At 40.8% G+C, this 25,531-nt stretch overlaps 4 protein-coding genes and 1 long non-coding RNA gene across 12 annotated transcripts; 2 read left to right on the top strand and 3 right to left on the bottom strand.

Moving 5' to 3' along the window:
* The first annotated feature begins 8,217 nt into the window (after window positions 1-8,217).
* LOC116203647 (caffeic acid 3-O-methyltransferase-like) lies at window positions 8,218-10,234 on the top strand. The gene is made up of 4 exons (XM_031535489.1): window positions 8,218-8,804; window positions 8,968-9,278; window positions 9,370-9,434; window positions 9,529-10,234. Exons 1-4 carry the CDS (start codon window positions 8,362-8,364, stop codon window positions 9,838-9,840), a joined length of 1,131 nt encoding a protein of 376 aa, XP_031391349.1. The 5' UTR covers window positions 8,218-8,361; the 3' UTR covers window positions 9,841-10,234.
* On the bottom strand, window positions 10,079-14,014 carry LOC116203645 (metal tolerance protein 1-like). Of its 6 annotated transcripts, none has more exons than XM_031535485.1 (4): window positions 13,484-13,787; window positions 11,929-12,056; window positions 11,729-11,736; window positions 10,079-11,590 (listed from the first exon to the last, which is right to left on the bottom strand). In XM_031535485.1, exons 2-4 carry the CDS (start codon window positions 11,939-11,941, stop codon window positions 10,238-10,240), a joined length of 1,374 nt encoding a protein of 457 aa, XP_031391345.1. In that variant the 5' UTR covers window positions 11,942-12,056; window positions 13,484-13,787; the 3' UTR covers window positions 10,079-10,237. The 6 variants fall into 6 exon arrangements, 5 of the variants coding, with proteins under 5 accessions (XP_031391345.1, XP_031391344.1, XP_031391348.1 ...); XM_031535484.1 differs by having other exon boundaries at window positions 11,929-12,065; XM_031535488.1 differs by lacking the exon at window positions 11,929-12,056 and having other exon boundaries at window positions 11,729-11,747; window positions 13,484-13,785.
* A 3,427-nt stretch (window positions 14,015-17,441) lies between these two features.
* LOC116205773 lies at window positions 17,442-18,619 on the bottom strand. Its single transcript, XR_004156573.1, has 2 exons — window positions 18,366-18,619; window positions 17,442-17,755 (listed from the first exon to the last, which is right to left on the bottom strand). It is a non-coding gene; the product is annotated as an uncharacterized LOC116205773 (long non-coding RNA).
* A 1,958-nt stretch (window positions 18,620-20,577) lies between these two features.
* Window positions 20,578-21,575, top strand: LOC116206050 (RING-H2 finger protein ATL47-like). The gene has a single exon (XM_031538789.1). It carries the CDS (start codon window positions 20,867-20,869, stop codon window positions 21,422-21,424), a length of 558 nt encoding a protein of 185 aa, XP_031394649.1. The 5' UTR covers window positions 20,578-20,866; the 3' UTR covers window positions 21,425-21,575.
* Window positions 21,576-21,725: 150 nt separating this feature from the next.
* LOC116206048 (subtilisin-like protease SBT3.6) lies at window positions 21,726-25,204 on the bottom strand. Of its 3 annotated transcripts, none has more exons than XM_031538784.1 (10): window positions 25,047-25,204; window positions 24,854-24,945; window positions 24,641-24,738; window positions 24,338-24,493; window positions 23,517-24,190; window positions 23,361-23,426; window positions 23,018-23,253; window positions 22,810-22,924; window positions 22,528-22,720; window positions 21,726-22,447 (listed from the first exon to the last, which is right to left on the bottom strand). In XM_031538784.1, the coding sequence occupies exons 1-10, from the start codon at window positions 25,161-25,163 to the stop codon at window positions 21,885-21,887; spliced, it is 2,310 nt and encodes a 769-aa protein (XP_031394644.1). In that variant the 5' UTR covers window positions 25,164-25,204; the 3' UTR covers window positions 21,726-21,884. The 3 variants fall into 3 exon arrangements, with proteins under 3 accessions (XP_031394644.1, XP_031394643.1, XP_031394645.1); XM_031538783.1 differs by having other exon boundaries at window positions 24,641-24,741; XM_031538785.1 differs by lacking the exons at window positions 24,338-24,493; window positions 24,641-24,738; window positions 24,854-24,945; window positions 25,047-25,204 and having other exon boundaries at window positions 23,018-23,263; window positions 23,517-23,660.
* Between the last annotated feature and the right edge of the window lie 327 nt (window positions 25,205-25,531).

The following is a 25,531-nucleotide window of genomic DNA, read 5'->3' on the forward strand; positions in this document are numbered from 1 at the left end:
TGGGCTCTGTGCCATTTCACCTCACCACATTTTCTATTTATCACGCACGTGTCCTGTCCATTCAATTCTTCTCATATAAGGATACTTCAGAGAGAAAAATAATAATTTTCCCGCTAGGTCGAAAACCTCCTTGAGGCGGCCTAGGCAAAAGTTAGGGAACGAGGGGCACGACTTAAAATCCCGCAAAGGGGAGTCGTGGCAAAAAGAGAGCGCAAATCAATTTCTCGCTAGGCCGAAAACCCGCAAAGGGCGGTCTAGGCAAAAGTTAGAGGAACCGAGAGGTGCGATCAGACCCGGACAGGGGCGATCGTAGCAAAAGGTGAGCACTCATGTGAGAAAAGTCAAATAAAATACCCCGCTAGGTCGTTACTCATCCTACGGCCTAGGCAAAAATTAGGGGCAATTGTCGGCTTGACCACGAAAGAACAGCGGCACTTCTCGTGAAACTACAGCTAGTAGTGGTTCGGCAGTCCTCGACGCAAGCAAACTCTCTTCGACTCTCCAGGCTCGAGACATGCCTCGAAATGGGGTCGAATCGTCGTATCCTTAATTTGGAGGATCCTAAAGATCCCTCCCTTTACCTTTACTCAAAACTCTGCGGGCCATGCCCCTCCTCGAAAAAAAAAAAAGCCTTTCTTTTAGTCAAGTACATGTCACATTCGGGGACACGGTCGCCCCTCAAATGGCCACTGTGTCCAAATCCCCGAAGCATCGCTAAATAGATTTCCTTTGCACATCGTAATTCCAGCGGTATTGCGTGACTGACAACGACCGTTAGCCGCAATTCCTTGTGTGCAGGTGTGAGCATTCGGATCCTGAAAGGTGTCTCTTCCTGACGGACTCATGTCTGCCTTATGCGACAAGACGAAATCCCAATCCGAGCGGATGACCCTCAAGGAGACACACAACGCCCAATCCTGCGACAAGCGACGAACAACGCTTGCCACGGCACCGTCATAAGCACAATATGAGCTCGAATCCAACGGATCATGGCCTTCGCCCTCCGGCGCCCTGCGTCGTCCCCCAACATTAGTCATTGCTTCTACATTCCATCTTTACCGCTTTTCGGACTCCGCGTCCAGGACTCCGTGTCCATCTTTACTGCTTTTCGGACTCCGCGTCCAGGACTTCGTGTCCATTTTTACTGCTTTTCGGACTCCGTGTCCATCTTTACTGCTTTTCGGACTCCGTGTCCAGGACTCCGTGTCCATCTTTACTGCTTTTCGAACTCCGCGTCCAGGACTCCGTGTCCATTTTTACTGCTTTTCGGACTCCGCGTCCATCTTTACTGCTTTTCGGACTCCGCGTCCAGGACTCCGTGTCCATCTTTACTGCTTTTCGGACTCCGCGTCCAGGACTCCGTGTCCATCTTTACTGCTTTTCGGACTCCGCGTCCAGGACTTCGTGTCCATTTTTACTGCTTTTCGGACTCCGTGTCCATCTTTACTGCTTTTCGGACTCCGTGTCCATCTTTACTGCTTTTCGGATTCCGCGTCCAGGACTCCGTGTCCATCTTTACCGCTTTTCGAACTCCATGTCCAGGACTTCGTGTCCTTCTTTACAGCTTTTCGGACTTCGCGTCCAGGACTCCGTGTCCATCTTTACTGCTTTTCGGACTTCGTGTCCAGGACTCCGTGTCCATCTTTATTGCCTTTCGGACTCCGCGTCCATCTTTACCGCTTTTCGGACTCCGCGTCCAGGACACCGTGTCCTTCTTTACTGCTTTTCGGACTCCGTGTCCATCTTTATTGCTTTTTCGGACTTCGCGACCAGGACTCCGTGTCCATCTTTAGTGCTTTTTCGGACTTCGCGTCCAGGACTCCGTGTCCATCTTTACTGCTTTTCGGACTTCGCGTCCAGGACTCTATGTCCATCTTTATTGCTTTTCGGACTCCGTGTCCAGGACTCCGCGTCCATCTTTATTGCTTTTTCGGACTTCGCGTCCAGGACTCCGTGTCCATCTTTACAGCTTTCCGGACTCCGCATCCAGGACTCCGTGTTCATCTTTATTGCTTTTCGAACTTCGTGTCCAGGACCCCGTGTCCATCTTTACAGCTTTTCGGACTACGTGTCCATCTTTACTGCTTTCCGAACTTCGCGTCCACCATTATCGCTTTTAGGACTTCGTGTTCACATTTATTGCTTTACGGACTTTAGCCCTGCATTTTCTTTTTCGAGTTACAAATTCACACCGTATCATTTCCTTGCCATGACTCCTTTGTCTTTTTCCTCCCGCAAACAGGTCCGTTGCATCTGGGAGAATGGCCAGATAGTCGTCAAGATCGAACGGGTGCTTCTCATAATCTTTGGCTGCACCCTCTATCCGAGCACGCAACCAAAGAGGGGCAAGCTGTCAGCACCTAATTTTGGTCCACCGGCTTCAGAAGGGCAGAATCGTCGTTTTTGCCATCCGTGAGGGAAGTATTTCCGATTAATTACCCTAGTAGCCACGACTTTTCGGAGATAGCACATTTTCCTAATCTAGCACCAAATTTGTGATTTTTCAGAATAATAATACCATTTGGGACATTTTCGAATTTCGCGTACATCGACGTCAATTTTCGAAATTCGGGACAAAATTCGAGATTGAAAATAATTTTATTGTATAATATCGATCATCAAATTTTTCGGAGTGTAATGGCGGTCTCGAATTATTGTTCCGACGTCCGATCAAGAAGACGAGATTTTAAATTTTGTACGCGCGTCGATTTTGAAATTCGAAAAAAAAAAAAAAAAAAAGCAACGGTCAGAAGTCAGTGACTTCTGACCGCTGCTCCCCTCCCATCATTTCCTTTCCTGTTCTTCTTCTTCCTCTTTTCTTCATTTCTTTTTTCTTTTTCCTCTTCTTCTCCTTCCCTGCCAGGACGGAACCGAGCCGATGGAACCCGAGCCTGCCGACTCCTCTGCACACGCCAACTCTTCTGCGCACGCGACTTCTCGAACACGCCAACGATTTTTGACACGCGATCTCTCTCTCTCTCTCTCTCTCGCTCTCTCAGTTTTTCGGGACAAGAAAACCGAAGCTCACGGTCGAAAAAAAGGAGAGGAAACCCGCAGCTAAAAAAAAAAAACTCTCTCGAGCTCACGGATTCTCGCCCTCAGCTCGTTCGGACATCGACCCCTCAGCTCGAACGAAAAAAAAATCCGGAGCTCATCGATTCTCCCAAAAAATATTTTCCCACAGCTCACGTTCTCCCTTAGCTTACCCGGATTTCCCACACAGCTGAAACTCCCGAAAAACTCCAGCTATCACACGGATTCTTCGAGAGTTCGATTTCCGGAATTTCTCTCAGCTCACACGCCCTCGGAAACCCGGAGCTCGAACCCGGACCGAAACCCTCAGCTCGACCCGCGCCTCACCCCCAGCTCACGGGCGACCTTCGGATCCCTCATCGACTTCGCCCTCGCCTCTCGCGCCATACCTCAGCTCGCTCTCCCGACGCTCAACCACCCGAACTACCCCTCTTCTTCCTCTGTGTTCAGTGTGTAGCTAATCGGGTCGTTACATTTTTTTCGGGTTGAACAGATCGCCCAGCCCCACAGCACAGACCGGGTCCAGCAGCGCCGATCCACTCCAGCTCGCGTCGGCCCAGCCCAGCTCGCGTCGGCCCAGCCCAGCTCGCGTCAGTCCAGTCCAGCTCGCGTCCGCCCACTCGGCCAGGTCCACTCCCACTGAAGCTCGGCCCAGTCCGCCCGGCCCAACTCGTCCAACAATTTAAATATTTTACTTTTTTTCTTTTCCTTTTCTGATTTACAGAATCACCCCTCAACTTCCCGAACTAGGTAAATCCTTTACTTAGTGGCATGTTTAGGGCTCATTTTCTGAATATCTATGTTTGCTTGGATGAATATGATGCGAAATGAATGTTATTGGGCTGTGCGAGTGATCGGATTTGTCTCAAACTCGATTTTACGGACTTTTCGTTTTGTCTCATTTCAGTACAGAGGACGCATTTTTTTATTTTTAGATCTGCTCGGAATTTAAAAATGGTTTCCAGTCAAGTCCCGGTCATTTTAACTTCTCCAGATCAGTCCTGAACTTTTCGGAATTTTTGAATCAGTCCCTGAACTTTTCGGAATTCTTAAATCAGTCCCTAAACTTTCGGAATTTTCACATTAGTCCCCGAACTTTTCGAATTTTCACATCAGTCCCTGAACTTTTCGGAATTCTCAAATCAGTCCCTGAACTTTTCGGAATTTTCAAATCAGTCCTGAACATTTTCCAAAGGACATCCAGCCCTTTACTACTTGGATCACCGACCGACAACGTATGTGCCATGTTTAAATATTTTATTCCTGTAATTATATGTATACGGCATGACGTGTGTGTTTTGCATGATTTTTCGCTCTCCATGAATCGGTGTCGTTTTATCGATTTCGTTGATATCACGTTTTGTGTGTATGTTTGTATGTATTTATCATGATCATGGCGGCACCGGTTATGTAAATTTGTATGTTCGTCGTGCTTGATGCGGTAAAATGCTCTTGATCCGTGTTTAAATGCTTTATTATCGTTTAAATCGAAACCTCACATGAACCGGGTTAATCATGCAAACTCGACCTAAAATTAATTTTTTAAATCCTAAGATGGTCGGGAATTAGGATCCGCATCGGACGGTCCATCAATGATCGGCTCGACGGTCTGAAACTCGAATATTTAGAGCATTTGGCAAAACATTAATCAATTTAATCAATAATTTCACTAACGGGGTAATTGGACGTTCATGCGATTGATTAATTCGCTTGGCCCTAATAATTTTGTACGAATTAGTAATAAGCCGGTAACACGCGTCGATAGGTTGCAAACATGCGTTGGTGCCCTTTTCAAAGCTCGTAAATTTTATCAAAATCGAGACACGTGGCTCGATGTGACATGGACGTCTAGGAAAATCTTGCGCGACTTGACTCGAGGCATCACCTGATTTCAGGAAACTCAGGTCGGGACGTGGAAGTTTTTCTTAGATCACTTCCGGATAGATTAACCGATCTTTTGACTCTTTTAGGGTTCTTGACAACCCTAGAAAATTCAAGGGATCGGTTAGCGCCGGTCACAGGCCGAGGTGGCCCGCACCGCGTAATCTCTCTTTCCCGAAGATAATTTTTCACCTCAAGGGCAAAATCGTCTATTTGCAACCTAGCGACACCCCCTAGGATTAGAATAAGAGAAACATTATGGTATTGGGGTAGGGATGGGCTACCTATCTAGGCGCAGGTTCATCTGCATAGCCCGCTCTATCCGACCGATGAGTTTTTGTTATTCTAGCATAGTCTCGGGTAGTTAGTTCGGGTGGATTGGCTCAAAATACAAACACCGGACTAATTATATACCTGGTTAAGACAAAAACGGGCAATAGCGGGATAAGCATTAGGTTCTAGGACTTACGAGCGGAATCCATATTCGGTAATAACTTGTAACAACCATAGTGTCACAACATAGAACAATTCTAAAAGCAATCCACAAACATAAGATTTGACAACAGACGTCACGTACGTCAAGTCCTCGAAAATAATGCCAAGTGCGAAATACCTTCCCGAGGCGATCCTTGATCGATTTCACACCTTGTACCCACTTTGTCTGTTTAGGGTAGGATTTGCATGCCAAGATACCCCGGTTAATAATTGGTTAATTCACGTAAATTCGACAATAATAAAACCCAATTGTTTGTTTATTTATGCCCGTTTTGTTACATTATTGCACTTGTTTTGTTATGCGGATCGAGCCTGATCCCTTAGGACACGATCCATAGGGGGTCCAACGCCCCAACCGTAGATCACGGGGTCTAATCCCCTAACACTGAGCGCGCATCTTAATTTCAATTCCAGTCTTTCAAACCACACGGTGAGCACAAGTGGAATAATAACCGAACGCGATTCGACCGAGATTCAGTTGTTGTAATTTGTATTTTACTTATTTGAGAGGACAATGTAAGGATTTATGTTGTACATTTATTCATGTAAGAATCCCGGTCGGAGAGTGGACGGTCGGAATGTTCCTTCGAATTTACGATGTCAAAACGCGTAAGATTGAGCGGAACTTAATTAAGCGGTAATTAAATTAAAATGGCAAGCCTAGACAAGCTAGAGTACCGATAGGGCATGCGAGATATAGGCTCGCATGTAACAGAACCCCCGAATTCGGAACTTCAGGTTTCGCAGACCATATGCCTTAGCAATTAGGTGTACCCCGTACCTCTAGACCCGGGTAACTTGCCGGCCCTTGACCTTCGGGTCGTAAAATGGCAAGTGGCGACTCCTTCTCACGTGCGTCCGTCGCGCGTCCCCGGGAAGGTGGACACTCCCAAGCCGCGTTGCATAGGCGAGCGCACGCGTGCCCCGACGAGATGAAATTCGGGTGCGCACACACATCAAACCACATGTCAAGCCCTTTTTTTTTCACTATAACTCTTGACATGAAACCATCTGGCACTCTCATATTTTTTGCTTTTTTATCCTTTTTTTACATAAAACTCTTGTCCGTGCTAAACTCACATCAAACCACATGTTAAGCCCATGTTTTCCTTTTTCTTTATTCATTTTCATTTTCATTTTTGCTTTTTCTTGTGTGTCTACATATACGTATTTATTATTTTCATTTTTCCTTTTTTTATTTGTGTATATATATATATATATATTAAAAATTTATTTGTGTATCAGCACGGCTTAACTCGCGTGTACCGTGCTCCAACTATAATAATTTCTTTAAATATGTTCATAAACTCTTGTACATGAAACTACGTGGCACTCTCATAATTTTTTCTTTTTTTATCTTATTATTATTATTAGGAATTTTTACCTCATATAACCCATGGTTTAACCCTTTTTTCAAATATATCATATGCTTTTAAAATTGTCAAATATATCCCATTATTTATATTTTTCTCCAAATCTATTACAACGTTATATGTTCCGTTAATGAAACGTTTGTAGGCTCCAAATCTATCCCATCATTTTAATTTTTTTCTCAAATCTATCCCATGATTTTAAATTTTTTTCTCAAATCTATCTTATGGTTTTAATTTTTCTCAAATCTATTATGGATAAAAAGGACCACAGTAGCAAGACAGTTAAACGTTAACGGAGATATAACGGAGGGATAGATTTGAAGAAAAATTTAAACTATGAGATATATTTGATACTTTTTAAAATATATGATAAATTTGAAAAAACGGTTAAACCATAAGATATATGAGGTAAAAACCTCTTATTATTATTATTATTATTATTATTATTATTATTTTGGCATAAAACTCTTGTCCATTCTAAACCCACATCAAACCACGATGTCAAGCCCATGTTTTCCTCTTTCTTTTTTCACTAAAACTCTTGTACATGAAATAATGTGGCACTCTCATAATTTAGACTTTAGGGAGAAATTTTTAATACCATCTTTTGGCCTCGCAAAAGGCACGAGACTGTCATATATAATATCATATACAAGCATCATATTATCATAAATAAAATAAAATATTGATTATAAATTCTGAGAATAAAATTATAATTATAATTACCATTTGTTTTTCTTATTGTCTCAAATCAATTTTATTATTTTTAAATATTTTTATCATTCATAACGACTTTTAACTTATGATTTGAACATATCATATGCTAGGCTAATGCATTGTGTGGTTAACTATATTTTACTTTTATTCTTTAAGAAAAATAGTTACTTCAATATCTGAACTATATCTACTAACTCAATAACCAAAGTGTGAATAAAAATTTATGGTGCTATTGAAGTTCGATGAGTTCTTCCATAGAAATGGATTTGCCTTTGCAACTGCATGTCCCGTCTTCTCCGCTTCCATTGAAAAGTCCAAACCTTGAAAAGTACCAACATTGACCCTTCACCAGAGAACAAGGAAGTCAAAACGTTGACCGCAGCCGCGGCCCATAAGGTTCTCTGTACGCAGTACATGTAAGCAAACATTGGATAAGTATTATTAATTCTTTTCATTGTTTACCACCCAATTAAAATGCTTGAAAGATAAAAACATTGACTCCATAATGAGCACACAAATTTTCACTTATTGGATAAATAATACGCAACTAATATTTTTCACTTGTTGAGAAGAGAATAACCTCAATGCTCGATCACTTAAAATTGAGAGAGTAATATCACCCATAATTTTATTTATGAAAAAAAAATTCAACCAATATTTTTCTAGTGCATACGTGCAATACTCGGACCCGTCATCACAAGAAAGATCAAGGCTTCCGGCCGACACACACAATCATATAAACAAATACCAATAGCTGAATTTTCCATAAGGGAAGCTGCCATTAGAACTTTCCCTACAAGAACCTGCCCTCAAGATATCTGTCTTCCCCATACCAAATTCATCCACCCAGAACAGTACCTCAATGCGAAACCATAGCATGGCCATACCGGCGATTAACGAAGAAGAAGAAGAACAAAGGAGCAGCCTGTATGCCTGGCAACTGGCAAGCTCGTCTGTTCTTCCGATGGTCCTGAAAGCAGCTGTGGAGCTCGGGGTGCTCGAGGTTATAGCCGCAGCAGGCCCCGGCAGTATGCTCTCCGCTTCTCAGATCTCGTCCGAGCTCAAGAGCACAAACCCGAGAGCAGCTTATGTTCTCGATCAGATGTTGTGCCTCCTTGCAGCTCACTCTGTCCTCACTTGCTCCGTTTCTCCCTCCGAGTGCAGTACCCGTGCTGGACAGAGCCAGACCTCTGAGAGGCTATATGGGTTATCCCCCGTGTCCAAGTGCTTCATCAGGGACCAGGAAGGGGGATCACTGTCTCCTTTGTTACACTTGATTCAGGACAGGACCATGTTAGATATGTGGTACTCTCTCTTTCCCTCTTAAGATTCTTGAGATTTTACGAACGAACTTACGACTTTTTGGAGGTCCACGAAGGGTATCCAAAGGAAGAATATGCGGAAAAAAGTCGCAGATTCATAACTTAGCATTCATTGTTCATCTTCATTGCCATACCAAATATGACAGGTTTCATTTGAAAGATGCGGTTCTGCAAGGCGGACTGCCCTTCGAAAGGGCATCTGGGACAAGTGCGGCATCGTACATGGGAAGGGATCCGAGGCTGTCCGAGATTTTTAGGGGCTCGATGAAGGACTTCAACAAGTTGTTTGTGATAAAGATGGTGGAAACCTACAACGGGTTTGAAGGCCTAAGCACTTTGGTAGATGTAGGAGGTGGAGATGGTTCCATCCTCAACACGATCATCTCCAAGTACCCTTCCATTAAGGGCATCAACTTTGACTTGACTTCAACCATAGAGAGGTCACCCACTTATCAAGGTCAGTTTTCTGGGGGTTTTAACAGATGGTCTCCAGCTCAATATCACAATTTCTTATCGGCATTGATCTAAGTTGAGAATTTTATCGACAGGGATCGAGAATGTTGCTGGAGATATGTTTCAGAGCATTCCGAAAGGTGATGCCATCTTCATGAAGGTTAGGACTATAAACTATATCGGGCGCACTCTTTTACTGTATTGCAGATGTGAAGAGAGTCCCTGATGTTAATTTGTTTGTCAATGGGGTGAAGTGGATGCTCCATAACTGGAGCGACGAAGACTGTGTGAAGATACTCAAGAACTGCTACGTCGCCCTGCCCGTGAATGGGAAAGTGATTGTGGTTGAACTGGTAATTCCAGAAGTGCCGGATCCTGGCTCCGCTTCTCGGAGCCTGTTCCAGATGCATATGTTCATGATGAACCTGAATCCGGGGGGAAAGGAGAGGACGGAGAAAGAGTTTGACATACTGGCAAAGGAAGCTGGGTTTTCAGGGGTTCGAGTCGTTTCTTGTGCTTACGACTTTTCATTCGTTGAGATCTACAAAGACGAGAAATCATGTTAAATGATGGCTTGTCCCTGTATCGGCAAGAATCAGAGTGACATTCCTGTTCTTTATCAAAGTCTTCCTTCCTCCTACTTCCCCATCCGTTGAACAGGTAGGCAAGATCAAAATTTCAAGCTCCGTACCTCAGCCTTGAAATTCATGAGATTTACAGAGGCTCGATGGTACTCCTTGATGATAGACAAAGCAATTGCTCTGTAGCAATTCTGCTTCTCCATGTATCTTCACTTCATACTCGAACCGCAAAATAAAATATATATTGAGAAATGCAATATGATTAGTCTTGCCCGATTACATCGAAGCAAGGATTTGAGAAGTCCCCAACAAACATTGTACTCTCAACGGCCCATCTGCTGAGAAGCTAGAGAACGCTTATACTAGGATAAGTTTCAAATACCTATTCTCGCTCTATCTGAATGGTCACATGGCTGATGTTATACTCTCTCCTAATGTAATCCACGACCTTGTCCAGCACCATGTCAGCATTCGCATCGCGCTTTATCTTAACGTGACAGGCCAGCAGCACCTTCCCAACAGTAATTGCCCATATGTGCAACTCATGGACAGCAACAACCTCGTCCATCTGGCACAATCCCTCCTCAAGTCTCGTCGCATCAATCTCTCTAGGTGTGCTCTCCATTAACACCTCGAGGATGCTCCGGATCATCTTTATTGTCGTGCCCAGGACAATAACCGAGAACACAAGTGTGCATATGAGATCGATGATCTTCCACTCAGGCTTCCACCATATGACTGCGCCTCCTATCATCACTCCAATGCTTTGAATGGAGTCTCCAAGCACATGGAGGTACGCTCCCTGAACATTTATGTTGCGTTCTCGCTTAGTTTCTGCAGGACCGGACATCGGGTGGGCCTCAAGGTCGGAGCGAACCTTGAGCAAAGGCTCAGTAATATCAGTCTCCTGAATGTGATGATGATCATCATGTGGTTTGGAATCTTCATCATGGTGATGGTGCTGGTCAGTGACCCGATGATGTGCTGTGTAAGTTAACCCGTGGCTATGTGAATCTCCATGATCACCGTGGGCATGATAATGATCACCACCATGCCCATGCCCATGACCATTACCATGTCCATGCCCATGACCATGATCATGACCATGGTCATGACCCAATAAGAGTGTCATAGCAATATTGACCACCAAACCAAAGGCTGCAACAATGAACATGAGAAAACCATCAACTTTAGTGGTCCCATTGATGAGCCTATCAATGGCTTCATAGACAAGAATGCCTGCAAGAAGCCATATCATCTGAATTGAGACAAGGGCTCCGAGAATCTCGATCCTGAAGAACCCGTAAGACTGGCGTGGTGTTGCCTCCCAGCCTGAGGCCCATATCGAAAACAGTGAGATTGCAAAGGCTGCCACATCAGAGAGCAGATGGGCCGCATCCGTCAAAATTGCAAGACTGTTGGCCTTGATGCCCCCAACAACTTCCACAGTCATGAATATAACGCAGAGGACAACAGCAATAGCGAGCTTCCTCATGGAGGCAGACCGCTCCCTCGCATCCTTGGAGATTGTCTTGGCATCAGAAAATCCACAGGGGGCTTCATCACAAACCTTAGTCCCACCCTGACCAGTTACTGTGGGAGAGACATCTCCACATACTTCGACTATGTGTCCTTGATCAGAGTCTCTAGTCATCTTCACCGGGGGGGGGGGGGGGGGAACCAAGCAAGTCAATTCAATATACAGCAGACGGGGAACTTCAGGATAGTTGTAGACCTATCAAGAAAAACCAACAGTATGGAAAATGTGATATATGCGATTGAAGGGAGCTTTCTGCTACAAATAAGATCTTGACAAGAGAATTCTAGCATGCAACAGGTCTAAAAAGATATTCTTTTAGATCAAGTCACTCACAATGTTCACTGGCGCATGCCCGAGGGGTTTGATGATCCCATTGCAATCAAAAATCAGGATTTATCAGGTGTAGCTTAGATTATTACTCTCAGCAAGTGCTTCGAGAATGAGTGGAACAACAAAACTGACTGGTACAAATATGATTCAGCCTGAACTCATTCATCCAATACAATGTTAAAACTGAAGATATGATTACTCACCCAAAATTTCCATTTCCAAAATTAACAGCAGAGCAGAAATTTACAGAATCCAACTGCAACTTCATACTCTAGAAAGGACCATTCGTAATTTCATCTTAAATATCCGGCGTTTGTTTTGATTAACCACCCTGCAAGAACTACAACCCTCATTCGCATTTATTAATCCAGATTTCAAGGACGAAGGAATACAATTATCTGCCTCAATTAGTTAAACTTTCTCAAGATGATATTTTCATGGAAGATACATTAAGAAAACATGACATTCGTCATAGGTGGATTCTCATACTTCTGACTTCGATCCTAATTCATAATTCTCAAAGGCTTAAAACATATCACAAAGGCAATGTTGTAATTCTTCACCGGAAACTACATTTAGACCTACAAGATGTGGAGATTAACATACTGAAGAAGAGTCACGCACACTCTAGCAACTATTAGTAAAGTAGCAACACAGATATTGCAGCGAGATGAGCAGGTTGGTTCGATAAACTCTAGAATCAACAATATTGGGCAGAAATTATGACTAGACAGTATGCAGAACCAGCTAAAACCCAGCTTAAGATATGTATGAGCTGCAGAGTAGCTGCTAGTACTAAATGCATTTCAGACAAGTCATATGACAAACTCCACAAATTGCATTAAAAAGCTTACATTTATTTGACATTTTTAAAAAGACTAACACCACAGCTGCTCTTTACCTCCTGCCACTTATCGCCGATTGATATATACCAATCAGTGGCCTTTTGGAATTTTTGTCATTAGCTTAATGTTTGAAAAACACATTGCCGTACACATGACTTGTTAAATAAGATTTCAAGACAAATAAATGCCCCCCAAAATATTCAAACCTAATCCCAAGTTGAATGCCAAGCAAAATCAGCAGTCAGTTCCTCCGACCCTAAGAGCATAAAATGCTACCACCGGTGTTCCAACTCGTAAATGAATTGCGATACGACTTCTGCATCAATGGGAGGAAAAGACTAAATTCTTCTGGCTATTTTTTGGTTTAAAGCTTCATGTAAGCTCTAAAATATAATCAAGATGCAAAAGTACGAGAATTATAACAACCCCGTTATCAAATTTCTCCCTAGGAACATCAATAGCGCATCTGACACGATTTTTGTACCTCTACATGATCAGGATCGGTCCCGTTTAAACATAAATCTGCACTTGCAAGAACTGATCCTACAGAAATCCATCACTGCTAGCTTAAGACCATCTAGCAAAGTTCTTCAACCGTTGCTTGCCCATCCTCCCACACAAGTCAACCGTTCGAAACCCATCAAATTATTCCACAAAATTCTGTCAAAACTCCCCCCGGTCTATCAATGAAACCGACAGTGAAGAAGACCTATCGACAATGATCATCAAACTGAAGCACAAGAATGCAAAGTCAATCCACAACAGGGCAAATCTTCCTCCTTAGTAAATCAAGAGAGAACCAAACCACGAATTGATCCCAGAAGTAGTACTTAACTTACAAAACAACTCAACAAACAACCGAAACGACGCATTGGAGATGGTATAGGATAAAAAAGGGTATGCAAGCGCTAACCTTTCTGGGATTTTTCTCGGCAGCTCAGCTCTCAGCTTCAAGCCCAAGATTTGCGTGGTCGACCCAACAAGAAGTCGCTGTCAGCTTCAGGTTCTTTGTGGTCTCCTGTCTGGGCAGAGAAAAGGGATACGCACATACGGCTTAGTCCGGCCAACCGAACAACACCTTCTGAATCATCCCCTTCCTAGTCCTAAATAATCAATTTGCTCCGTTTCTTCTTGCTTGTCCCCTCTCTCCTTTAGTTTATCTCTACCGCCCGCGTCTTTTTCTTCTCTATAAATAAAACATCATATTTTCTCCCAAGGAAAAGTCTACTACTCGGAATGGACTCTGGATTTGTCTGGAGCGGACATGTATGTTTGATAATATTTATTTATTTATTTTATCAATGTATCGGCATCAAAATCCTTTTCGATTATAAAAGAAATTCAAAAATTCAATATAAGGGAATAAAATACTAAACAAAAGGCACATTAATTTCACAAATCAAAATCAAATTCAAAATATCCAGATTAGCAGATTAGTGTGTGCTAATGCACTTGATTTCTCCCTAATTTTGGTTTTTTTCTACTTACAAAAGAGAATTATAAATTTAGTAGGATAAAAGAAATTAATAATTAATAAAAGAATATAAATAATTTTATTATATATCGAAAATAAAATACCTTCTTCTCTTTTTTGTTTTTTTGCTGGAAAGGAAACTATTATTTTCTTTATATGTAAAATTTGTGGTTGAAATTTTGAAAATTCAAGCTCGAGTTCGGGCTTCGAAAATCGATTAAAAAGCCCCGAGTCATTGGCAGTCAGTTTTCCCACCTTAACAATGCGTTTGTTTTCGGAGTTAAAGTCACGAATTTGTGATTGTGATTGTGATTGTAGAAGAAGACAAAAATATATGGGGCCCACCAGTTTGACTTTTGAAATATAAAATGAATGGAAGGTAGAGATAATTAATTGTAATGGGATTGTATTTTAATAATATATGGGACCCACCAATTTGACTTTTGAAATGTGTGTTTTGTTGTGTAGTGTTTTGAGTTAAAGTTAAAGTTAAAATCTTAAATCACGACTTTGAAAACAAACGGAGCATAAATGTCTATTGGGCTTCTTTTTTTTTTTAATATATAAATAACAATCGGTCCGGAAAAAAGGTTGGGCTCGAAATTTATTCTAAAAAGTCTAACTGAGACAATATATGATACCCTCTATCGTGTACTTCAAAGACTAATTCTTAAGGTAAATGGGCAAACTATGGATTTCTTGATTTCTCCTTCTATCTCCGTATTAATTTTCCTTTTTCTTCCTAATTCTTATGGTCATTTCTCTTAATTTCGTTTCTAATTTTATTTATAGGTCTAGTAAATCAGCATGTTTCCAACTACAACCCCAGCCTCTTGCCCTTTCCCTACAAAATTTTCCTTAAACCGGCTCCTATGTAGCCGTATATATTATATACTAGGCGAAAGACTCCCACAAATGCACGGGTTAGAATTATTATAATTAACAAAATCACTTATGAGTATCATTGAAAATGCCAATCAGCTTGTAACATAATAGTTTCGTTATTACAACCTCTGTAAAAGTGAATGTTTATTTATTCTCATGCACATCTATAATGTTTTATGAATGCAATCCATACCTCAAGACGTTGAATAATATCAATACTCAATCTCATTGTGGTAGCAATCATACCAGTCCTCCTTAATTCAGAAAATCACAGTGATATAATTCATTGCAATTATTAACCAATCGAAAACCACAATATATATAAATACTGTATGCTATATTTTTCAGTACATCACTGTATCTTCTCTCAATAATAGAGAGTTCATCAACTGTCCTAACAAAACCTAGGTTTATATACTTAATACAAAATCATCTCCCCACTAGTATGTATGCAATATAATTCACTGATCATATGACGCTGAGCAACTTCATGATTCCAAGAGCACACATTCATAGCTTTCTTTTTGGACATATAGTTGATGAACTTCCTCGTTTAAATTCCCTTCTCTGTCGCAAAACACAGAAGTTCGAAAAAATGTTTCATTTCCCGGTGAATATGAAGTTCCCTGAAGCCTTAATCAGATTCACTCCATCAATAAATATACATATGTGACCTATAATCTTCCAAAAGTGCCAGTCTTTTCGATATCCAAAATGAGATGGCAGAATAATATTCTCACCAATGGTTATATTTTTATTGAATGTGTTATTTCTCTTTTCCTTTTCTCTTCTAAACTGATAGTCCACTCTCGCGACAGAACGAAAATGCTAATTAAATCCTTACTTGCAAGCATTCTTTTTCTTTTTCTTTTTTTTCCCTTCTTTGAGACACTTCGAAAGTAAATCCAAAATTTTATTTTTCATGGACCTTTCTCAAAACCGGGTTCAGTACTCACCGTAATGCGGCAGGTGAAGTCCTAGTAATGGAAAGGAAATAAATTCACGGATAATTCCGTCCCCATCTCGCAGTCGAAGTGTTACATAAATATAGCACGTCAATTTTAAATGAGTCATACATAAAGAAATAAATTACTCGTCCTGGAATAATAAGAAAATTTTCCAATTAGATAACACATCGCTGGGCCCGCATGACGCACGCAGAGTATCGTCTTACAGTTTCTCTTATTATGATTTCTTCAAATTTTAATGCCAATCATTTTGTTTGGATACTCAGTTTAATTTCGTCATTTGATTTTCATTTCTTGACCAAGTCATTTGATTTTCTTTCCACTACGAACTTTTCATACCCTTTCTATCTTACTCGATGAGTTGTTTTTCTTTTTCTTTTTTTTATTCTTCTGTTCTACATAGAGTAATCTATTTTATATGTTGTAATTCATATTTACGTTAGATTTCCAATAACTGTCTTTGGTCTTTTCTTTTTTTTTCTTTTCACTGTGTCGTGGACGCCTCAAACAATTTTAATTGCTTCATGGAGAAATTCTTTTTAGGTCATCATGTTTTTCTTTGTCATTTACAGCATTGATTTTTTTGTTCAATTATATGTTGCATTTTGTTTTCTTTTACAATTAGGTCCACAATCTTTACTTTATTGTGATTATGGGCTGTAATACTATTGTGGCTGGTAGAACGCGTCACGCACCGTAGAAGTAGAGCAGCCGGCACATAAATGGTTGCTACGATTAATCTTAGTGAATATCACTTCATCATTATTTGTTTTTATATTTCCCCATATAAAAAGACCACGAGGTTTCATTGTAATGAGAGTACTATTTTAATTCAGATATTGGTTTGTCTTGTCCACAATATATATAAAAGAAAAAATTGAGTACATCATAACTATTTAAAAAATTGTGTTTTCTTTTTAAGTATATAAATTTGTCCTTAACATGGTGAAGCCAAAAGGTGCAAACAACGAGATGGGATAAAATGCGGAGAGGATTAAAAAGTTTATTATCCCATAACAATATCTTAATTAGGATCCGTCTAACATGATAAAAAGTCACGGTAACACATTTGATTTTTTCAAGTCTAGTATTTATTATTTCAATTTAAGTATTTAGTACTTTTAGTACTCATAATTAGTACAAGTGCTTATTACTTCTACTTTTAGTTCAAGTATTTAATTAATATATCAGTTCAAGCGTTTAATATTTTATTTGTATACTCCATCACAAATAGTAAAAGTGCAGAATATTTGAACTAAAATAATAGATATTTAAACTGAAGTACCAAATGTATCACTTTAACTTTATATATGTTATGTTAGAATTTTCCCTAATTCTGATTTAATGACAGAGAAAGAAGAGTAAGACATGCTGGATGGCCGGGCTGATTTTCTAGGAGTTTTTCTTGTCCTTGTTTCGTGGAATAATAAACATGAGAAACTGCTAATCGAGAACGTTGAAGTTTGAAGTTTTCTTGTCAAACTATTCAATGGAAAATAAGGAGTTGTTTCGGGACTTGTTTTGAGAGTTTAAGAAGCACATGATTCCATCATCAATTGTCTCCTTATTCTGAGGAACCTTCAAGCTACAAAGAATATCCGGCCAGTAGTAGTAATATAATTATTATGGGGATTTTTTTAGAGAATAATTGGGAGAATTTAGAAAAACTTGTCAATAAAACTTCTCTTGTTATTGTCCTGCTCACTATACTTACCATGTGGTAGGCGTGTGTCTATATATATGGGATCCTTGATTTGTTGGACGATGTCATATGCAGATGAAGGTCGCTATAAGAACTGAGACGAAGAGCCGAACTGGGCAATCCACGGTCGAGCGTGCAAACTCGAAGGGCTCCTCGCTGGAGACAGGGTAAAAGAAGATTACTTTTAAATTATGTAGAGATTTCTAGGCTAAGCGAGCAAAATTTACTAATTTAAGACAGATAATTTAATAAATTATAATCTCTATTCAACTTAAACTAAAATCTTAAAATGTAAATGCTTACACCATACATGGATATCAATAATTTCATTAGAATCTTTTTTTAAAAAAAACAATGTTAATTTTTTCGGTCACAATCTTAAAATTTCTTTGATAAAATTTTAACAGGGCGATTGCCTCCTTTACCGACACCGGTCCGTCCTTTGAATCCATAAATTATGGCCTTTTAGGGGCCTTCTTATTCTAGTAGTTCTCTAACTTCCTCAACTGGGCGTTAGGAGCCCTATAAGACTTATCCGAAGACTAGTCAATCAACACATGCAGCTTCCTGAGGGTTGTGTTTGGAGATCGAATATGGATTGTAATGATGATTTCAGAATCCTTATCCTGTAGTTCGTGGTAACAAGATAAAAACTAGAATTACGCCAAATATAATCTCGAAGTGATTAATCCCCGAAAGAGGTAAGTTTAAGACGAATTAGGAATTTATTTTATCCTAATGGCATAATTGCCCCCGGTCTTGTTACCTTCGTACATACAAAATTTGCTCTTTGAATCTGAGAAGATTGGAGAGCGCGGGTGCAACCTAACAATGAAGGGGGCCGCCGGCGACGTCCTCGATCGGCTATGAGGTGGTTGCCAACTTGGGCCCTCACTGCTTTAGAATCTTTTCCTCTCTTCAGGGAAAGATATTGTCTGTGCGCTCTAAGGTCAGCCACCATCGGCCAGGGCCGGGTTGAGCCCCCCCATCGCTCGAGGCTATGAGAGAGAGCAGTGAGGGTGTTTTTCCTTTATAAGAGAGAGGAGATTTATCATGCGAAGGAGTCCGGTAATTTTGTTCTATGGGGTTCCTCAAAAAGAGGGTCTAGTTTGAAAAATAAATTAAAATTGTGGATCTGCTTACTTTTGGAGAAGTTTTCAGCTCTTCTATAAATTTTTTTTAAAAAAATAAAAAATGTAAAAATAAAGTATGATTACGAAAGAAATAATTTTTCCAAGAAAATTTTATTCTTCGCTATTCTAAATTATATATAGATTATAAAGGTTTTTTCAGTTCTCTAGTTTTTTATAGTCCATTTTTTCCCTTTTCTATTCCCTAAATTTTGAATTTCATTTCTATTTTTTTTATAAACCTAATCTATGACATCTTTTAATGGTGATTATCTCATTTATTTTATTCCAACATTATCAAAAATTTCTCTTCTTACATTTTTATTTTTATTTTTCATCGTCATCAAACTCATTTGAAAAATTTACCAATGGTAAATCTATAACTATATATATTGCAAACTTTTTTTTCAAGCAAATGCGAATTCTTTTATATATCAATAATTATAGGAACAACTTATTGTACGTGAATGACATTTTATTTTGAAAGAAAAGATTGAGATTTAAATTATTATATTACATGGTATCTTGTTTAAAAATTCATCATGTATAAGTCGTCTATAATCATGTTTCTCAACTTCTCTTCCAACAAAAAATTTTCTAACTTAACATTGATAAATATATTCTTATATTTTTATTTGGAGAAATAAATTTAAAAAATAATACGAAAATAGAGAATAAAGGTGATAATTAATTTTTTAAAAGTAAGCACGCCTTAAGTATTTGCTGATTATTTTATTTTTTTAAAGAATGTAGTGCTCCAATAAGAAAAACAAGTCCTCGTCAAGGTCGAGGCGCCCCTTCTTATTCTTTTTTATTTTCTTTCTCCGGGCCTCGAATGGATGTGGCACGTTCAAGTCCATTGTTTTGGTTGTAAAAATTTTTTGTTCAATGCTTTTTCTCTTTTTGGCCAAACAATAAAAGCAGTTCCACAAACCATGCAATATTGTACAGACGATATGCTAATATTTCTTGATTTGAAATCTCATATATAGTCAGTCTTCTTCTAGAAGTCCAACACTACAGCCCCGAGGTTGCCCGCATATCGTGCTGTCAAGAATCAACATGGTACACAAGATTCCATGAGATCATCCCAAAACCAGTTCCCCAAGCCATTGGTAAATTAATTTATTTGCATCACTTATGCATTTGGATTATATTAATCCGAATGATAGGCTAGAATTTTGCCATTAATCGGGAACTAATTGTGATATAAAAAAAAATACACCCTGAGGGGGCCAGGAAGATCTTGACAATCTTTCCCTTTCTTTTTCTTCTTACCTGCATCCAAAGGATCACTGACAAATCTAATTACAATAATCCCCTGATCTCTCCGGCAGAGATAGCAAATTAGCTTCTAGAAAGTGAAATCGCCTTCAATCATTTCCTTTTTCCTTTTTTTTTAAAAAAAATTTAAAAACGATACTTAATGAGATTGATGGAATGATATCAGGTAAAATTATAAAGAAGATTTATATCCAGAATCTCTTAATTCTAGATCGAGACCAAGTGCAACTGTAATGACGCCGAACGTCATTTTATGAGCTTTCTCGATTTTGTACTTTTGGTAAGATGCTTTCATTAATTTTAGCACCACCTGCATTCTTTCAAATCACCAACTACTCGTTACTTGTCCCTTTCTATCTTTGCTGGAGATCATAAACAGCAGGCAAAACTCTCGTAAGGGAGCATGCCCGTCAATGTATTGGAAAAAACCTGTCCTTGCTTAAAATTTTACCAGTGAAATGTAAAATCTCATTTTAGCTCAAAGAAAGACCGATACGTAGAATCTAACAAGAAAAAATGGGACTAATTTGTAGCGGGTGACCACTATATTGTTCATCTTAGACTCCAATAAAAATGCAACCTTGTTACGAGGCAATTCCGTGTACAGGAGTATTCTCTAGCTTACACGGTAACCAAAATCTTAAGTATGGTCCCATGACTTGAACCCGATGCCTTAGGCAGTAGCATAAAGAATTTGATAACAGAAAAGGCATCTTTGTCAGAAAAAAATGATATAAATCGATTGTATAACTAAGTAAAACTGCACCGATACTGGTGCCAAGCTATTAAATGGCATTTTTCTCTTGAACAAAGCTCCAACATCTATTCCTCTGCCTCCCTCTCCTCTGATATCATGGGCATTCGTTTTGCTGCTGTTTCAAAGGTTTCTTGGCTCATAAGCATCATCAAATCCCTTGTAGACGTGCTGCATCATCTCAAGTCCATGGCCATGGAAGCCGTCTCGGTCCTTCCTTACATCAGCTTCCTACGTGAGCGGCCCGACCCCGAGCAAGAACAACCCGAACTCAGCCATGATATCATCGTGATGGATGGCTTATTCCCATCCCTGGTCCCTGTCCCGACCCACATCTTGGAGTCCCTGATCAAGGACAGGTCACCTGTCCTACAATACGGCGCATACCTTGAAAAACACCGAGTAGTAACCGTCCAAGAAGAACAGCATGAAAACTGTGCCTGGTGCGCAGTTTGTTTGGGTAGGATCTCCGAGAGCGATGAGATCAGGGAGTTGTGCAACTGCTCTCACGTGTTCCACAGAGACTGCTTGGACAGCTGGGTGGACGAGAAGAAAGTGACTTGCCCTCTGTGCAGGGCTGATCTATTTCCTGCAGTTTGGAACCGAAAGAGCTTCAGGGGAGATCCATGGAAGACGGAGATGAAGACGACTCTGTAATTTTGCCGTGTTCAACGTTGGACGGTGCAATATCAAGAAATTGAAACGAAGCTATGTTATGTGACAACTGGGTTCATTCTATTTTCATTGGCTTCTGTGAAATCTGTCCACAGTGTTGACGTTGAGTGGAATCATAAATTTTTTGCTCTTACACTGCCTGAAGCTGGTAAAGATCGCCGATAAGTAATTACTCGTGATCACCTTATAACCTTTCGGGATATCATCCGTTCTTTTTATGCATTGCCCAGTATGAAGGAATTGGCTCATGAGCTTCGACTTTATCACAACTCTACCGACTCTGTTTTATTGATCTGGAGTTCAATGTCCAAACTTGATTCCATAGTTTGCAACTAACTTCAAGGAGAGGAAAATTCGATTTACTAAACCCCTTGAACCATTATTGATATCAATCTGTAGTCGGCTTTCCGACCAAGATCAACAGCATACAGCCAAAGCACCCTCAATGGAGATGAGAGAATCCTACTCTAACAATAAGAGGACTGGTGACATGATTCACCCCATTTGACCACTTCAAGCTTCCAAAGATGTATCCCGATTCCACGATGGGCAAAATCAGTCTCACCGTAACTTTGAAGGTTATCTTTTGGGCCGTTGCATTAAACACCAAGACATTAGGGCACACTGTCACTGTCGTGCCAGGGGGCGGCTCGATCAAGGCCCAGTAGGTTGACATTTGGGGGCCGACATTTGTAACCGTTCTCATGACCGTTGTCAAGGATGCAAGGTTTGGAATTGTTATGGAAGGGAGGTTTGTATCGAGAATGGAATGTGATTTATCTTGACAGATTGTGGGCTGCCCTACAATGCGGGATATGTCGGATTCATTATAACCCCGATGGCACAGGTAGTTGATGTAATCCGTCATGGCCATATCGTACACTAGCCCTGGCCATGCCGCCCCGTTCGGGTTTATGATCCCACCCCCATAATCAAAGGGATCTGCCACCTTCTGAGGAGATCCCGCAGCTTGTATGGGGAAACCTGTGGGATGGTTCTTCCAACCTGTAAGGAATTATCATATTGAAATCAAATAAATCTTCAAGGGGTTGGCCGAAATAAAAATTTAAATAATACTTACGCACCTGTTGTTATAATTGACGATTTGATCATTGCTGGAGACCAGTCCAGGTGGAGTGCTTTGAGCAGTGCCACGATGCCCGCAACGTGAGGAGTCGACATCGAAGTCCCTGTGTGCATTGCATACCCATTGGCGGACAATGGATCAAGAGGAGAAGAGGCCGCCAGTATGTTCACCCCCGGTGCTGCAATATCGGGCTGTATGTTCGACATAAGAGATCGTAATAACGTCAGCGCAATGAAGAAGCTATGAACCACTAGGACCCCTTTTCAAATTATCAAGTCACCTTGAGAATTGCTGGTGCAATGGAATTGGGCCCTCGGGAAGAGAAGTGGGCCACATGAGCAGGTAACTTGCTGTTGACTACTGTTAGAGTCGGGCTTATCTTTACGGTCGGTGATCTGCATAGAATACGGAACGCCGGCTTGTTCATGTAAAAGCCAGATCATACCGTAGTAATTTTGTAGTTTTATCCCGACTTGTTGAAGTCTTACCTTTCAGAGCGGAAGTAATACAGAATGCTTGTTCCGGTCTCATAATCCACTTCAACGCATGGGAAATCATCGCTGCAGGGTGCTAACCCATCGCTCGGACTTTTTGCAGCGATTAGACCAATCCCACCTGATAGTCTGACAGCTGCTGCAGCGATTGTAATGGCAGCTCTTCGAGCTGAAGAAGTAAAGCACAGGACCACTCTTCCCGCAAATAACGTCACATTAGGTGTGAGACCCTGGCAAATACTGCAAGTAATTCAAGAAATGATCCGATGGAATAGTTTTTTGATGAAATTTTAGGAAAACAGTACAACAAAGAAAGTAACGAGTGAGCTCGACGTACCCTACAGAAGTCGGGATATACCAAGCTAGCAAAACCGATTTCCTTTCCTGTGTATAATGCTTGGCCCTTCGAATATCAGAATTGAAAAAAATCAAGAAGTTAGATTTACTAAAGAGAGCAGAGTTCTAGTGCTTTATGAAGCACGTTAAGTCGTACCACATAGACTTCATTATTCCCGAGCGTGATGAGAGACTGGAAATCTCGATCCATAGTGCTTGCCGCGACTGTCAGTATCCACGGAGCCGTGTTCTGGACAGTTTGAGCAGAGGGCCCATCATTTGCCGCTCCACAAACCACCGTGATGCCACGGGCCATGGCATGGAAAGATCCTGTTGCAATCCCGTCATGATCATCGACCTCTGAGAAGAGAGGGATGGAGGACCCAATTGACAGGGACATGACATGTACACCGTCATGAATTGCCTCATCGAATGCCTTCAGTATGTCCACAGATGAGCATTGTCCCCCGAGCACGTTCCAGCAGACCTTGTATATAGCCAGCCGAGCGCGTGGAGCCCCACCTCGTGCCGTCCCATGAGCAACTCCTTTGTAACTGACATTTCTCACAAATGACCCGGCGGCAATGCTTGCAGTATGGGTTCCGTGCCCGACTGCGTCCCTGGGCGACATGAATTCTGTGTCTCCTGACGAGTTTAGGGGTCTGCCATACTCCGCGAGGATTCCTTTGACATACCAACGTGCCCCGATGATTTTGCGGTTGCAATGTTTTACCGGATCAAACTGTTCCCCAGGTTCACAGGTGCCATTCCAATAAGACGGGACTGGTCCTAGTCCTTTGTCCGTGAATGATTCCGACTCCGGCCATATCCCTATATCATCTAGTCAGAATGTTCATTTATTCTCCCATAACAAACTAAAGCCATAGAGAACCCTGTTGATAATTTCGGCTACTTCCGCAAGTGAGATAAATTTAGACCTGCGGGAATAAAAACACAATGAAGCACAATAGCACAAACCTGTATCGAGGACACCTATAATAATTCCATCACCCATTTTACTTTCATAAAGCAGATTGTTAACAGGAGGAGAGGAGAGGCCCAGGAAATCCCAGCTCCGAGTTGTTTGTATCCGATAAAGGCTGTTTCGCATGACTCGCACAACGCCGGGAAAATCTATATATATTTTCAGAGAATATGATAAATAAATAAGAGCACACGAATTTAAAAAATCCTTTAGCACTTCAAAATCCGTAATGTAGATTACGACACGTCTCCTGAAGGCTAAGGAGAAGCAGGAATAGATACTTCATTGACATATACCAGCAAGTTTCCGTGCTTGAGACTCCGTAAGCTTTGCCGCGAAACCTGAGAAGCCATGCCTGTAGCTGTAGACAAGCCTTTCTGCTGCTGATTCCTTGCTGCTGTAAAAGTTCATTTCGTGAAATTCGACCAACGAACACAATGCATAATATTTCCCCCCATCTGTGAAAGAGACCAAGAAGATATAATCGAAAATTTATTTTGAAACTTTACCTCCCCAGTACTGAAGCGAGCATGTCATGATGTGAACTTGTGACCAACTCGGGATTATCGTGCTCCCTCTCTCCAAGGTACACGATGTGGACCTGCGTAAAAAGAAAAACCAGGAAACCATTGACTCTACTACATCTGTCTGCTTTTCCATTGGAAAAGGGTCCTGAAAGGCCTGTTTTAAGGGAATCCATACACTAGTCTTGCCCTCGGCAATTGCTGTGCCCGTAATGGAGCTCTGGAAATTAAATAAAAGGCCAAAGGACAGCAGAGACACTATCATTGTTGAGCTCCTCGTTGTCTTCGCAAACATGTTCTTCTTCAAGAGGAGGAGGTCCGTATGCGAAGGAACACTCATTTTATAGGTAAAGTTTTATGCTGAAAGTAGAAGCTTTTGTAGATCTCCCCAAAATGAGTCCTTGAAAGTGAACTTGCAAGGTTTGGGCAAAAAAGTTGTGCAATCCACACAAAGCTGAATGGCAACTACGAAAAGAAAGGTCAGCCTATTTAGACTTTTATCTATCATTAACTATGTAATCATTTTTATCAATAACTTCGTATTGGTTTTGCTGTCGTCCAAGCAAGAATTATTATGAAATCATACTGACTGGAGAATTATGCGATGATACAATGTTACTTAACTTACAAGGTTAAAGAGATATGAAAATGGGCATTTTTTTT

This window comes from Punica granatum, chromosome 4 (genome assembly GCF_007655135.1).
Source record: "Punica granatum isolate Tunisia-2019 chromosome 4, ASM765513v2, whole genome shotgun sequence".
NCBI classification, from domain to species: domain Eukaryota; kingdom Viridiplantae; phylum Streptophyta; class Magnoliopsida; order Myrtales; family Lythraceae; genus Punica; species Punica granatum.